This window comes from Sesamum indicum, linkage group LG8, assembly GCF_026168435.1.
Source record: "Sesamum indicum cultivar Baizhima isolate 11 linkage group LG8, ASM2616843v1, whole genome shotgun sequence".
Classification (NCBI taxonomy): domain Eukaryota; kingdom Viridiplantae; phylum Streptophyta; class Magnoliopsida; order Lamiales; family Pedaliaceae; genus Sesamum; species Sesamum indicum.
In genome coordinates this window covers 27,850,751-27,863,322 of record NC_142664.1, presented here as the reverse complement: position 1 = coordinate 27,863,322, position 12,572 = coordinate 27,850,751, and the positions used below count along the sequence as shown (strand labels likewise).

Here is a 12,572-nt window from a genome sequence, read left to right as displayed (position 1 = left end):
CTTTTATTTGGCATAAAAGCATATATATACACACATATATATATAAATACATGTAAGAGACAAGTAATTTAACAATAAATAGTGACTTTTGTCTTTCAAAACATAACATTAAACATATAACACTTATATATATATATAAATATATATATATATAAAAATAAAACTTGGCAATGAACGACGACTTATTTTTCAAAACACAACATCAAACATACAACAATTATTTTATATTTTTTTTAAAATAAATCTAAATATACACACTGTAACCAATATATACTTATTTATATATATTTTTCTCTCTTTATCTATACAAAACACTCAGAAAATAAATCCGAACACAATGTAAATATTTAGGATAAATCAATTTGACGCTACTTCAACATTAAATTAATTATACAACCACCTCATACTCTTGTAAAAATTATAAATACAATCTCTGATGGGATGTCGATGTAATGTACCTCAAATGATCTTTGTTTGAGTTTTTATTTTTTTTCCCAATGAAGAGGTATATATGTAAATTATAATTACAGTTTAAATGCATATATATATTTTCTATTTACAGAATATTTGTGCAATTAAAAGTAAACTCAACTAATGTTCATATAATTTACCTTTATAATCGTTTGTTTTTATTCAAAATTCACTGTATATTATTTTTTTACAGTTCAACTTTTATTTTGGTTTAAAATACAGATAAATGTATAATTCTTAATATTTATCTAAACAATTTACAAGTTTTATTTGATAAATTGTTAGTAACATAATTTAAATTTACTTTTTTCTATATAATACTATTTTTTTATTATTAATTAAAATCTCATTAACTTGTAGATTATTATTGTTTTTATTTTATATTATAAATGATAATTCATAATAATCAATAACATAAAGGAATTAAAAAGCGATATAGAGAAAACATCCTAAGTTATTATTACTATGAATCCAGGCCGTCAAATACAATCCTTCACACCAAGTCTTAGCCTCCTCGCGCCACGTGTCGGGTGCAGCGAAAATAAATTTGGTGCGAAGACCACCGTACAAAATATCAGCATCCAACACCAACAGTCTTCTTCATGGGGTTTCACGTGTGTTCCCAAGCGCTCTCCTCCGCTCCCATTCATCATCAATTCCGATACATACACTCAATTTCACGAGGGGTTCGTCGAGCTGGGGTTTCCAATCTGAGAGCAATGCAGCAAGAAGAGGAGCTAAAGCCGCCTGGTAGAGTTCGAGTTCCTCATGTCCTGACTGTTGCTGGCTCCGATTCCGGCGCCGGCGCTGGCATACAAGCGGACATGAAGGCTTGCGCCGCGCGCGGGGTTTATTGCTCAACTGTTGTCACCGCCGTTACTGCGCAGAACACTGTCGGAGTTCAGGTATCTTCATGTTTCACATTGTGAGAACCGTCGATTCAGTTATTTGGTTATTATTAGCTTTAGTCTTCTCTTTTTTACCCCCAATTTTTGGTGCTCTTTGCTTATTTTCTACGTATGGGTTTCAAGTTTAGTAACTTAGTCTGTAGAAGCGAGTTTGGTTGACTAGAGCGGATTGGATTTTTCGATTCTAAATTTTGTTCCATCACAATATACACACACCAGGCCAAGTGTATAGAGATGAGATCATGGATTTTATTTAGGAAAGATTATATACGGAGCGTGGATGTTTAAAAGATGTAATAGGATTTGCAATAGAAAATTCAATCTGTGACTGAGAGAGTGACTAATTACTAGAATAGAGGGTGTGGAGAATTTATATTTGGAAGATCTGGAATATTTTCTTCATGGAAACATAGTTGAGATTGATTTAGTGCTATTTGTTCGGATCAAGGTTTTATATCTTTTGATAATGTCTTTAAAGTGGTTGTTAGTTTGATGTTATTAGGGAGTGAATATTGTTACGGAGGAATTTGTTAGAGAGCAATTGAAGTCGGTGCTGTCAGATATGCGTCCTGATGTTGTAAGTCTATCTTTTTCAACTTTTGGTGATGCTGTGTATTTTTTCTCCAAAATGAACTTTTGTATTCTTAGTGTAAGTGATAATTTAGTTGCTGGAAATGACAGGTGAAAACAGGTATGCTGCCTTCACCTGGTATAGTCAAGGTCCTCTGTCAGAGCCTAAAGGAGTTCCAAGTTGGAGGTATTGGCAGTAATATTTCTTAGTCCACACTGTCATTCTTTAAACTGTTTCTAATTGTATGTGGTTTTCTGTTGACAATATGAATTTTATGAAGGAAGCTTTGGTGGTTGATCCTGTCATGGTATCTACAAGTGGTGATGTATTGGCTGGTTCCTCGGTGCTGGCTAGCTTTAGGTATTTTTTATACTGACTGCCCCTTTTATTCTTGGCGGTTGAAGTTGTTATGCCTTGACCTATCTAACACAAAGACTGCATATTTTGTAAGAAGTGGTTGTGAGGATATAAAAGTGGTTTTATGGAACATTTATTCTCATGTTTGCACCATTTCAATCGCGCTAATTAATTTAGGAATGAGTCAGGGTCGGATCCACCTCTATCGTGTGTGTGTTCACTAGCTATCATAATCATTTGAATACTACTCCAGATGGAAATCTGTTTTGTTGTTTAGTGAATTTAATGGATACTGCCAAGGAGTTATTACAAATAGTGAAGTGACAGACATAATAAATCAATGACAATCCTAGCTAAATTGGTGCATCGACCCACAATATAAAGTGAACCCATAAAAAATAGCAAGAGATGGTTCAGGGTTCAGTAAAACCGTATTACTGTTTTTGGATATCCAAGTTATATCATATTCGCGGTCAAAACTCTTCCCATTTGTCCATTTTCTCCAAGTTTCTTCTGTGACTCTAACTGGAGTTGCATTTCTAAATTTATAGGAGAACTTATCTTTGAGCATTCAGTTATAGTAATACAAGAGCTGCTGAGGATTGGATATGGCGAATTACCTTGCTGTTTAATATATTTATTAATGTACTTGCTACTTACAATAGGGAGGAGCTTCTTCCTCTGGCAGATATAGTAACTCCTAATCTAAGAGAGGCATCTGCTTTACTCGGTGGTGCACCATTGGAAACAGTTGCTGATATGCATTCTGCTGCGAAGTCTATACATAATATTGGCCCTCGGTTAGTTCTTGACTTTATAAATCTTCTACATGCTTCTTGTTATGCTTATGTAACTACTCCTGGAAAATGGTCGTCATCTTTCTGTTCCTGGAAAAAGAAATAAAATATAGTTTCTTAAGCAAGCACAGGCATGCAAAATCCTTGAAGTCTTTGATTGAAGCCATGACCTGACTGAGTAACATGTGCAGTAATAGGGGACCGACTTCACTCTAAAGCTCTATCTTTGAGAACACCTATGAGCTGGTTTATTTTGGAGGAATTGTCAAAAAAATTGGAGAATAGTCCTATAAAATCCATTATTTTGTTTTTGGAGTCTTTGGCGGCTCAAAATGGGTTTTGGTTGTCTTATATAACTTATTATCATGACTGCGGAATTTTTCATTTCTAAATTCTAATACATGCTTTCAGGAATAAATTAAAAATGATTTACTGTCCTGAATTTGCTGTTTTTTCAGGAATGTACTCGTGAAAGGAGGTGACCTTCCCTCATCCTCTGATGCTGTTGATGTTCTATTTGATGGTACACTGCACATATTTTTTGCAATTGTGAAGTACTGCTTCTTGTACTTATTTAAATGGTATTGGAGCTCATAGAATCACATGATTTGACCTTCTAGGTAAGGAGTTCTATGAGTTTCGCTCAACGCGGGTAAACACTTCGAATACCCATGGGACTGGCTGTACCTTGGCATCCTCTATAGCTGCTGAACTAGCTAGAGGTTCTTCTGTGCTCTCTGCTATTAAGGTGATTGAACAGCTGTTTTTCTTTTTATTGTCACACCATCTGTCTGTGGATGTGTACAGTACGTCAAAGTTCCCAAACATTCTCATTTCCTGGCGGCCCATTTACTCACTTGGACTTGTGTTTGAACGAAAACAAATTAAATGCCCGCCATCATTTCTGGCATGCTCTGGATGACTATGCACCATGTAACGCATGTCATCTGAAACCTCTTCGGTGGAACTATGTTACTCTGGCACCTCACTCCATTTTCGGAGCGGATGCAACTCCTATTTACCATCCTACTTTCCAGAAGCTAGCATACCCTCTCGCAGATGACATCTACTCAAGAACTAACTACTAAGCCACAATGAAAATCTTCTTATGAAGTAACTAGATGCATCTCTTTTCAGCCAAATTTGGGCTTTTAAGTATGTTATTTGTTGCCACAAAATGCTTGTTTTCTTGTCATTTATTTGTGAAACATCCTCTCTCTCTCGCTCTCTCTCTCTCTATGTAAATATTATGTGTGTGTGTGTGTGTCTGGAAACTCATGAAGCTTTTTCACCAAGTTAGCAGATGTGAGTCCTTCATTTTAACATATAACTCTTAATCATCTCCATGTACACCTATTCCTGCTTGAAGAAAATAAGTGGAGAGTGAGTTGGTATACCTTCCCTTCCTCCTCTTCGGCTTTCCTCTTTTAACATCAGAGAGATGCTTCTCCGTCTTCCTCTTCTGTTTTCCTTCTTTATCTGGATTTTGGTTTGTACTTCCAATCTGATATTTCAAATGCATACTGTTTCTGTTTATGTATTGTTCTTTTCAGATAGCAAAGCACTATGTTGAGTCAGCGTTGGACTATAGTAAGGACATTCTCATTGGAGGAGGACATCAAGGTCCCTTTGACCATTTGATGAAGCTGAAGAACAGTGCCCCCGATCTATGTGCGCGCCGACTGTTTAGTCCGAACGATCTTCTCTTGTATGCCGTCACAGACTCAAGGATGAATAAAAAGTGGGGCCGTTCCATGAGGGATGCTGTCAAATCTGCCATAGAAGGAGGAGCAACTATAGTTCAGCTGAGGTTTGCTTTAAATGCATTCCTTTCAATTGTTCTTTTATATAGAGAGAGGCATTTGGAGCCACTACCACATTTTAAGCTGCAGCTAGTTTCAGGAAACAACTGGTATCTAATTGAAAGATGATTTGTCCCTATCTTGAAAAGAGAGCTGCTTGATCTCTTTTACCTGTTCAACTAACAATTAGGGTATCCATTTTTATTTCTCTGAATTCCTGGATACTGCATCACATTTATCCATATGAAGAGGAACTCAGGAACATATGATTTGTGCTAGACATTTGTTATCTAGATTTCAGGGACATAATCTTTTTCAAAAGTGATTGGCTTGCAATCTTGTATGGTCTAATTGATTATGACAGTGGTCTAACAAGGAAAAGATTTGAGTTTGTGACTTTTGAAAGAGTCCTACAATTTAAAGATCAAATTCAAGCTTTTAAGAAGGGAAAATATAGTCAGAATACGTGCTGAATGGATTCAGGTTTGTTGAATAAGAGCCTGTGTAAACCTAATTGCTACTGGTGGCAAGATTTGATTCAACAACTTATATACACCTGACCTCAAACTTAATAGGCGTGGATTGTGTTATTGTAATCAAGAGCTACTGAATCCAACACGGCCTTGGCTAACCCTTGAAATGATAAGCCAAAAATCTGCATGGCTTTTTCAATGTTGAAGAGAGTTGCCATTACAAGACATGGTTTTGCAAGAAAATTTTAAGCTTCTGCATCCCACTTTCATTCGACATCTTTTAGATGCATAAAGCACATCGTGTTTGTCATACCTGTCTTGCGTGGATTAGTCTTGAGATATATATAGCATTTCACTTAAAAATTTAGATGGTTATGCCTTATAATCAAATCCGTTGCCTGCTCTGTTACCACATTCCTCTTGTTAATTGATACCTCTGGAACCTGCTGCATTGCAGAGAAAAGGATGCTGACACCCGGGATTTTCTGGAAGCAGCCAAAACATGTGTGGAAATATGCCGCAGCCATGGTGTACCTTTGCTGATTAATGACAGAATCGATATTGCTCTTGCTTGTGATGCCGATGGAGTTCACGTTGGCCAGTCCGACATGCCCGCTCGTGTTGCCCGGACTATCCTCGGTCCCGACAAAATCATCGGTGTATCTTGCAAAACACCAGAACAAGCCGAGAAAGCATGGATTGATGGGGCCGATTACATTGGCTGCGGTGGTGTCTATCCAACAAATACAAAAGAAAACAATCTCACCGTGGGCTTGGACGGGCTGAAAACTGTATGTTTGGAATCCAAGTTGCCTGTGGTTGCCATTGGCGGCTTTGGCATTTCAAATGTAAGACCCGTTATGGAATTAGGTGTTCCAAATCTGAAAGGAGTTGCAGTCGTATCTGCTCTCTTTGACAGGGAATCCGTTTCGACTGAGACCCAAAATTTGCTGAAAGTGATCATCGGCTCTACCTAGGCAGGGAATTGAGAGCCTCTTCTCTCTTGACACTGCCACTGTCATTTCTCAATCCAACTGATATGCAGGTGAACGAATTGAACAACTGAGTGGTGTCAAATTGATTGTATCAAAATGAATCGAATAAACATTATAGCATTTATGTGGCTCCGTTGATCAATGATACACTAACTTCACAAATTAGATTTCCTTTCCTGGACCTGTCATCTTTCTTGATGATTCAATCTTTTTAATATATGTTCTCAAACTTTAGTTGATCATGTTTTTACTTTTCAGATATAGATGGTCTATTAAACCTTAAGTTCTTATTTACGGGTCCCTCCAACTTGAAACATTTCATGATTTTATAGGTTACTGTGGTCAACAATAATTATAAAGTTGTTCATCAGAACTATATTTATCACGACCCACTAAAAAAAAAGCTATATTTATCACGATAATGAAATGACAGAGACTTGATTCTGATGAGGACCGAATCAAAAAGCTGAAGTTAAATAAATTTTAATAAAATAATAATAAAAGATGATAATTTTCTTTATTTTGTAAAATTGTCACCTTCACAACAACAGAAAATTTAAACACTGAATGAATGTAATCTCAGAATTTACCAGTTTCGATGGAGTCTGTAGGTCCATTCAACACCACTGGACTGAATTGTAGAATATTCCGACGGCGAATAATGAATGCAGCATCAAGTTCATTGAATTACCAGAAACTTATGGGCGTCCTGTCCATTTTCAGTGTACAGAATGATAGACTTCAAAGCATGGGATAGGTCCTGCGTCCCACTCCCAACATCATCTCTAAAATACAGAGCAACAGTGTTGTTCTTTATGGAATTTTTTCCTTTTTGTTTAAACAAATTAAACGACAATGCATAATTTAAACTGATAAATAAATCAATTCGATTAATAAATTTTTATTACAATAAATTACTCACATTAAATAAAAGAAATACCTACATGTATGGTATAATCAAACACATTACCTCTAACTTATTTATGAACCTCAATTTTAACCATTAAGCTAAAGCGTGGTTGGTCATGTTTTAAAGTTCCCAAGTGTTGGGGGGTGGGGTGGAAGAGAGAAAGAATGGGGTTGGGTGGGTATGGAATGATATTCACAGCAGCCCATAAAGATTTCAGTCAGGGCGCATACAGAGCATTATTGCCCTCAAAATTCCTTAGAATTGCATTTGCCCGGTACCATAATGAATGCTTTTGCTATTCAAAGTTCCTAGCTCTGTTTCTTTTTTAATCTTCTTATTGTTGTTTCTCTGGTGGAGTATGACACTTACATAACCCCAAGAAGAAGAAGGAAAAACTTGTTCTGCCAACCATTTGTGACCATGTAGACGACGATGACAACATGGGTGAGATAAACCATGAATCCAACCATGTCGTGCCTAGTCAAGTGCGATATAATCATTGGTCCTGTGAGTCAGAAAAATGTAGTCTAAAATGAGCTGCTTACAGCCCAAGCTCCAAACAGAGCTGCAAGAAGCTCGTTCCTGGAGATCTGCTCGAAGAAGAAACAGATGGAGGAAAGACGAGAATAAATATAAAGTCAAATACAGTTGAATACAACCCCACATGAAAATACACAATGTTCGATGAAATTCAACACACAATAGCTCTAAAAACCTAACCCAGAAAACAAACACTCACAGCTTCACCACACGATACTTTTTGCTACTACCCTCGAAATATAAAATGCACAAGCCTCCAAATCATAAAACTAAAACTTTACAAAAGACTTATTAGAACCCACATCTCATGTAGCTGAACTTTTTACAACCACCAAAGGATCAGGTTTAGTAAAACTAAATCTACCTTGTTTGGACATGAGTGCAGCTACGTCTCAGGTCACACGCACTTCTCCACTTGCATGAGCGGCTTTAACTTGTTTATCATACTCGTCTTCTTCTTCTTCCTCCTCTTCTACATCTTCCTCTTTATCCTCCTCTTCTTCGCCTCCCCAGCCAAAGCCTCCAATTGAACGGGAGGCTGGAGGAGGGGTTTTAGCCTCTTCCACAATTTTCATGATCTCCTCCACAGATTGAAGGCAATAGGTGGGGTCTTCTTTGCGGTAGTATGCTGCTTGCGCTACATCCGTTAATTCCCTTGGTAAATTCTTCAGAAACCATGGGTGTGATTTGATTTCTTTTATGCTAATTCTCTGCTCAAAGTATGACACCCACATCATTATGCATAAATATATCAAGAAATAGGCATAATCTTGAGCAGCCGGTAGACCCATCAAGAAATATAATATGGATATAAAAGACCAATGTATGATGAAGCCCTAACAAACCGTACAACACCCACAAGTTCAAGTAATACAAAGTTTTTGGAAAATCTCAAGCTTATTTTACATTCAAAAAACAATATGCACGTCAACTAATAAACATAAGGCACTAACACAAGGAAGTGGATCACCTATAAATCCATCAAGTTCAGCTAAAGAAAAGTTTGACAGTGATTACAATATAATTGAGAACACTCATTAAAAGAGCACAGAGGACTCTAAAGAAAAGTTTGAAGGTTACAATTTCAGTGTAAAAAGTCAATCTGACAATTAGGTTAAAGGCATTATTAATGGCCACCAAAATACAGATGAAGTCAGTTCTCTAGCAAACATGATCATCCAAGAGAAATACATACCCTGGACGCAGTTGCAACAAATATGCGAGACAGAAGATGCCTACAATCCTGAGAAATGTGGACATAATCGGGAATCCTGTACTGAACAGCCATTATCCTCTGGCGAAGATCACCAAAGCGTATGTTAGGAAGAAGCTTAATCATGTTCATGAAATCACATGTATGCAAGAAATGAAGGCTTACTTGGATAGTTTTCCTGAAGTTCTTTGGATCTTCTTGATCTTCAAAAGGATATGCTCCAACCAGCATAACATAGAGTGTCACACCACACGACCATACATCAGCCAACTGGACAGTCCAACCACAGTCAACACAAACATATCGTGAGAACAAATGCATTTCTGTTTGTGCATACACATCTGCACGTGCAGAGATACACACAGACATAGGGATGCTGAAGAGAACCCAACAAAGTTATGAAGACAGGTAGAATCCCTAGCCTTTCTCAAGAACCATAAGAAGGGGTATACCACCATTCCCATAGCATTATTCATCATAATAATGAATATGAAAAAAAAATTGATGAGAAAGAAGCTAAAGACTACATTGCACACTCTACATAAACTAAGATACGGAAACAACCAAAATTACTTTTAAAAAACAGAAGTACCCAGGAAAATACACTAAAAATCCAAATTAAATATCACCTGCAACTAATTATTACAGAACTAATATGAACCAACCAGAAAAACAGGAGAACATGCTTACCTTGCCATCATATTCTCTTCTAGACAGAACCTCCGGAGCAATATAAGCAGGAGTGCCAACTGTTGATTTGGGCCTTGAATGAAGCAGAGATGACTTAAACAAAGAAAAAAGCAACACATTGAGTCATAAAGCTTCATGTATAAAGTTCTCAAACACAGATACTCTGGTATAACAAATAAATCTAAACAGCACAGACAATAGCTACCTTTGAGTAGCCAAAATCACAGATTTTCAGTCGTGGAGCAGGGCTTCCGTCCAGAAGGGTGTTCTCCAGCTTCAAATCGCGATGGCAAATTTGCTGCAGAAGATAACACAATTGCAAAGTGAGCAGAGATGTACAGGATTCAGTGAAAATTGTAAACTCAAAAATGTCCATATATGAGCCAACATGTATGCCCAGTTTCTCTCACCATGGAGTGGCAGTAGTTCACTCCAGATATAAGCTGTTGAAAGAAGTACCTGGCCTGAAAATACAATAAAATACTGATCAAAACTCAGCATGTAAAACAATTTTACATTTCTCCATTTTGTTTATGCACCATCTTTTAGTAGGCCAACTGGGTGGGGGGCAAGACGTCGTAATACCTCATCCTCACTAAATCGTCCAGCATTACAGATTCTCTCAAAGAGCTCTCCACCAGCAGCATACTCCATGACAATGGCTAGATGGGTAGGCGTCAAAACCACCTGTACATCACAAATCAAGTATTTGAAACTAAGCATAATAAACTTTCTACTCACTCCAGGAAAAAACTCTTTGCGAATTAGATTCCTCACCTCCTTGAACCGAATTATGTTCGGATGCCGAAGTGATCGATGATTTATGATCTCCCTAGCCACATTCTCATCAATCTACGAGCAAAAGCACAAATGTGCCTTAATTCTTGAGAAAACTCAAGTGCATATTAGACCCCACAATTTCATAAACCACCTAAATACTTCAAAATGGAGAAGCTAAAACGCTGAACATCAGGATAATGGGACTCTAAAGATTCCACATTCACAAATATCACGTATCAATCAAACACAAGTATAAAGATAAGAAATGAAAACTGAGAAAAACACTGGTGATCTACCAATACAAATGTAAATAGTGCAAACCTTGTGTCCTCTTTCCATGTATTTCATGGCCACAAGCTCCTTAGTCTCCTTGTTTCTCATAAGCCTGGCCACACCAAAATTTCCAGACCCTATATCCTTCACAAGTTCGTATTTTTCCATCTTGCTCCTTTCTTCCCACTATCCCTGTATCAACCTTCCTTCAAAAGATTGAGCTTTATTTCGCACCCCCAGTTCAGCTCAAATCCCACAAATTCTAGTCCCAGAAATCAAAAACCAAAAGTTCAAATTTTCTGATCTCTCAGGTAAAATTAGGGAGATTTCTACAAGATATCCCCAAAATCAAAGCAAATACCATACACCTCCTACTAGGCCTCAAATCACCATCTCCAGAACTTAATTCCAAAGGGATTCCGCCAATGAAAAAACCCAATTCCAGAATCAAATAATTGAAGATGCACGAAATTCAAAAGGGTAACAACAGGTTGCTCTAATCAAATCAAGAATAGGGTTTCCCAACGCCTCAAATTCTGAAAAAGGTAATGCCTTTACAGGAATTCAAATGGGTTTTTCAGTGGGAAACAGGGGAAAAGTTGGGATTTGCTGGGATTTCAAGAAAAGAAAGGAATATGAAGCGGTAGTGGGTTGTTTATCAGTGTGTGCATATGCATGAGAAACAGATTCTTGCAGAAGAATTGCAGACTGCTAAACATTTATTCATATAATAATAATAATAATGATTATTATGTAGAAAAAAGGAGAATTGGGGGAGTAGTTTTATTGCAAGTTGGGGAATAAAGAAGAAGGATTTTCAATTGTATTTTGATTTTGGTTGAGAGTGATTGATGGCCCCCCCTGTTCTTGGCGGTGTATATGCGCCACATGGGAAAAATACAAATATCTTCATATTTTTTTTTGAATAATTACGGTCGTTCTCTGATATTTGGCATAATTACACATAAATTTCTTATATTTAAAAAATTACATCTAACATATGAGATTTACTTTCGTCTAACAATAAGTTCCTTTATTAGGCACAACTCATTGAATTTGCTGATGTTAACAAAAAAAATGAAAAAAAATTATATTTAACTCCGATTGACTTATTACAGGTTAAATAAATCTTTTTTATGACCAATTACTTTCATATGTTTTCACGCATTAATGCATATAATGAGTTATATTTCATCGTTATAATGGTAGTTTAGTTCGAAAAAAATTATATCACCTATAATAAATCAATAATAATCAAATCGAGGATAAACCTCAATTTTTATTCATTTTTCCTGTTGATTTCAGTAAAATTAGTAAATTTTGACTAACGAATTGACTTATTTGTTAGACGAAAATAAATTTTAGGAGTGCTAAATTTAATTTCTCAAGCTACATGGGTCTACGTGTAATTAAACAAATATCATGGAAGGAGAATATAATTATTGCTATTTTTAATATTCTTTATAATTTATTTTTTCAAAAAAATGTATATGTTTATTTAAAAAGTTGATAAAATATTCCATATTAAGTTTTAACAAAATTATTGATAAAGCTGAAAATATTTTGGTTTGAGTTTCAAATTTGAATGGAAATTAGACATTGATGTATTTACCACGTGGATTATAATAGTTCGATTTTATATATTTAATTAAATAATATTTTTTATACGTGGTATGTCTAATTGTTTTACTCAAATAAAAATATTTTTTTTAATCATTTAATTTAATCAAATTATTTGTAACTCTCCTCATAAATGACAAAAATTCGATAAACAGTTCTTAAAGATTGCATT

The 12,572-nt window shown here is 36.1% G+C and overlaps 2 protein-coding genes across 3 annotated transcripts; one reads left to right on the top strand and one right to left on the bottom strand.

Annotated features, from left to right (window-relative positions):
• The first annotated feature begins 1,044 nt into the window (after positions 1–1,044).
• On the top strand, positions 1,045–6,616 carry TH1 (thiamine biosynthesis protein). Of its 2 annotated transcripts, none has more exons than XM_011089422.3 (9): positions 1,045–1,376; positions 1,882–1,956; positions 2,061–2,136; positions 2,235–2,310; positions 2,973–3,107; positions 3,563–3,627; positions 3,725–3,852; positions 4,658–4,914; positions 5,837–6,616. In XM_011089422.3, exons 1-9 carry the CDS (start codon positions 1,074–1,076, stop codon positions 6,354–6,356), a joined length of 1,635 nt encoding a protein of 544 aa, XP_011087724.1. In that variant the 5' UTR covers positions 1,045–1,073; the 3' UTR covers positions 6,357–6,616. The 2 variants fall into 2 exon arrangements, with proteins under 2 accessions (XP_011087724.1, XP_088739372.1); XM_088883246.1 differs by having other exon boundaries at positions 1,237–1,376; positions 1,868–1,956.
• Positions 6,617–7,894: 1,278 nt separating this feature from the next.
• LOC105169119 (serine/threonine-protein kinase SRK2A) lies at positions 7,895–11,613 on the bottom strand. Its single transcript, XM_011089421.3, has 9 exons — positions 10,829–11,613; positions 10,505–10,579; positions 10,313–10,414; positions 10,138–10,191; positions 9,933–10,025; positions 9,728–9,820; positions 9,203–9,307; positions 9,020–9,118; positions 7,895–8,534 (listed from the first exon to the last, which is right to left on the bottom strand). The coding sequence occupies exons 1-9, from the start codon at positions 10,946–10,948 to the stop codon at positions 8,217–8,219; spliced, it is 1,059 nt and encodes a 352-aa protein (XP_011087723.1). The 5' UTR covers positions 10,949–11,613; the 3' UTR covers positions 7,895–8,216.
• Positions 11,614–12,572: the final 959 nt, after the last annotated feature.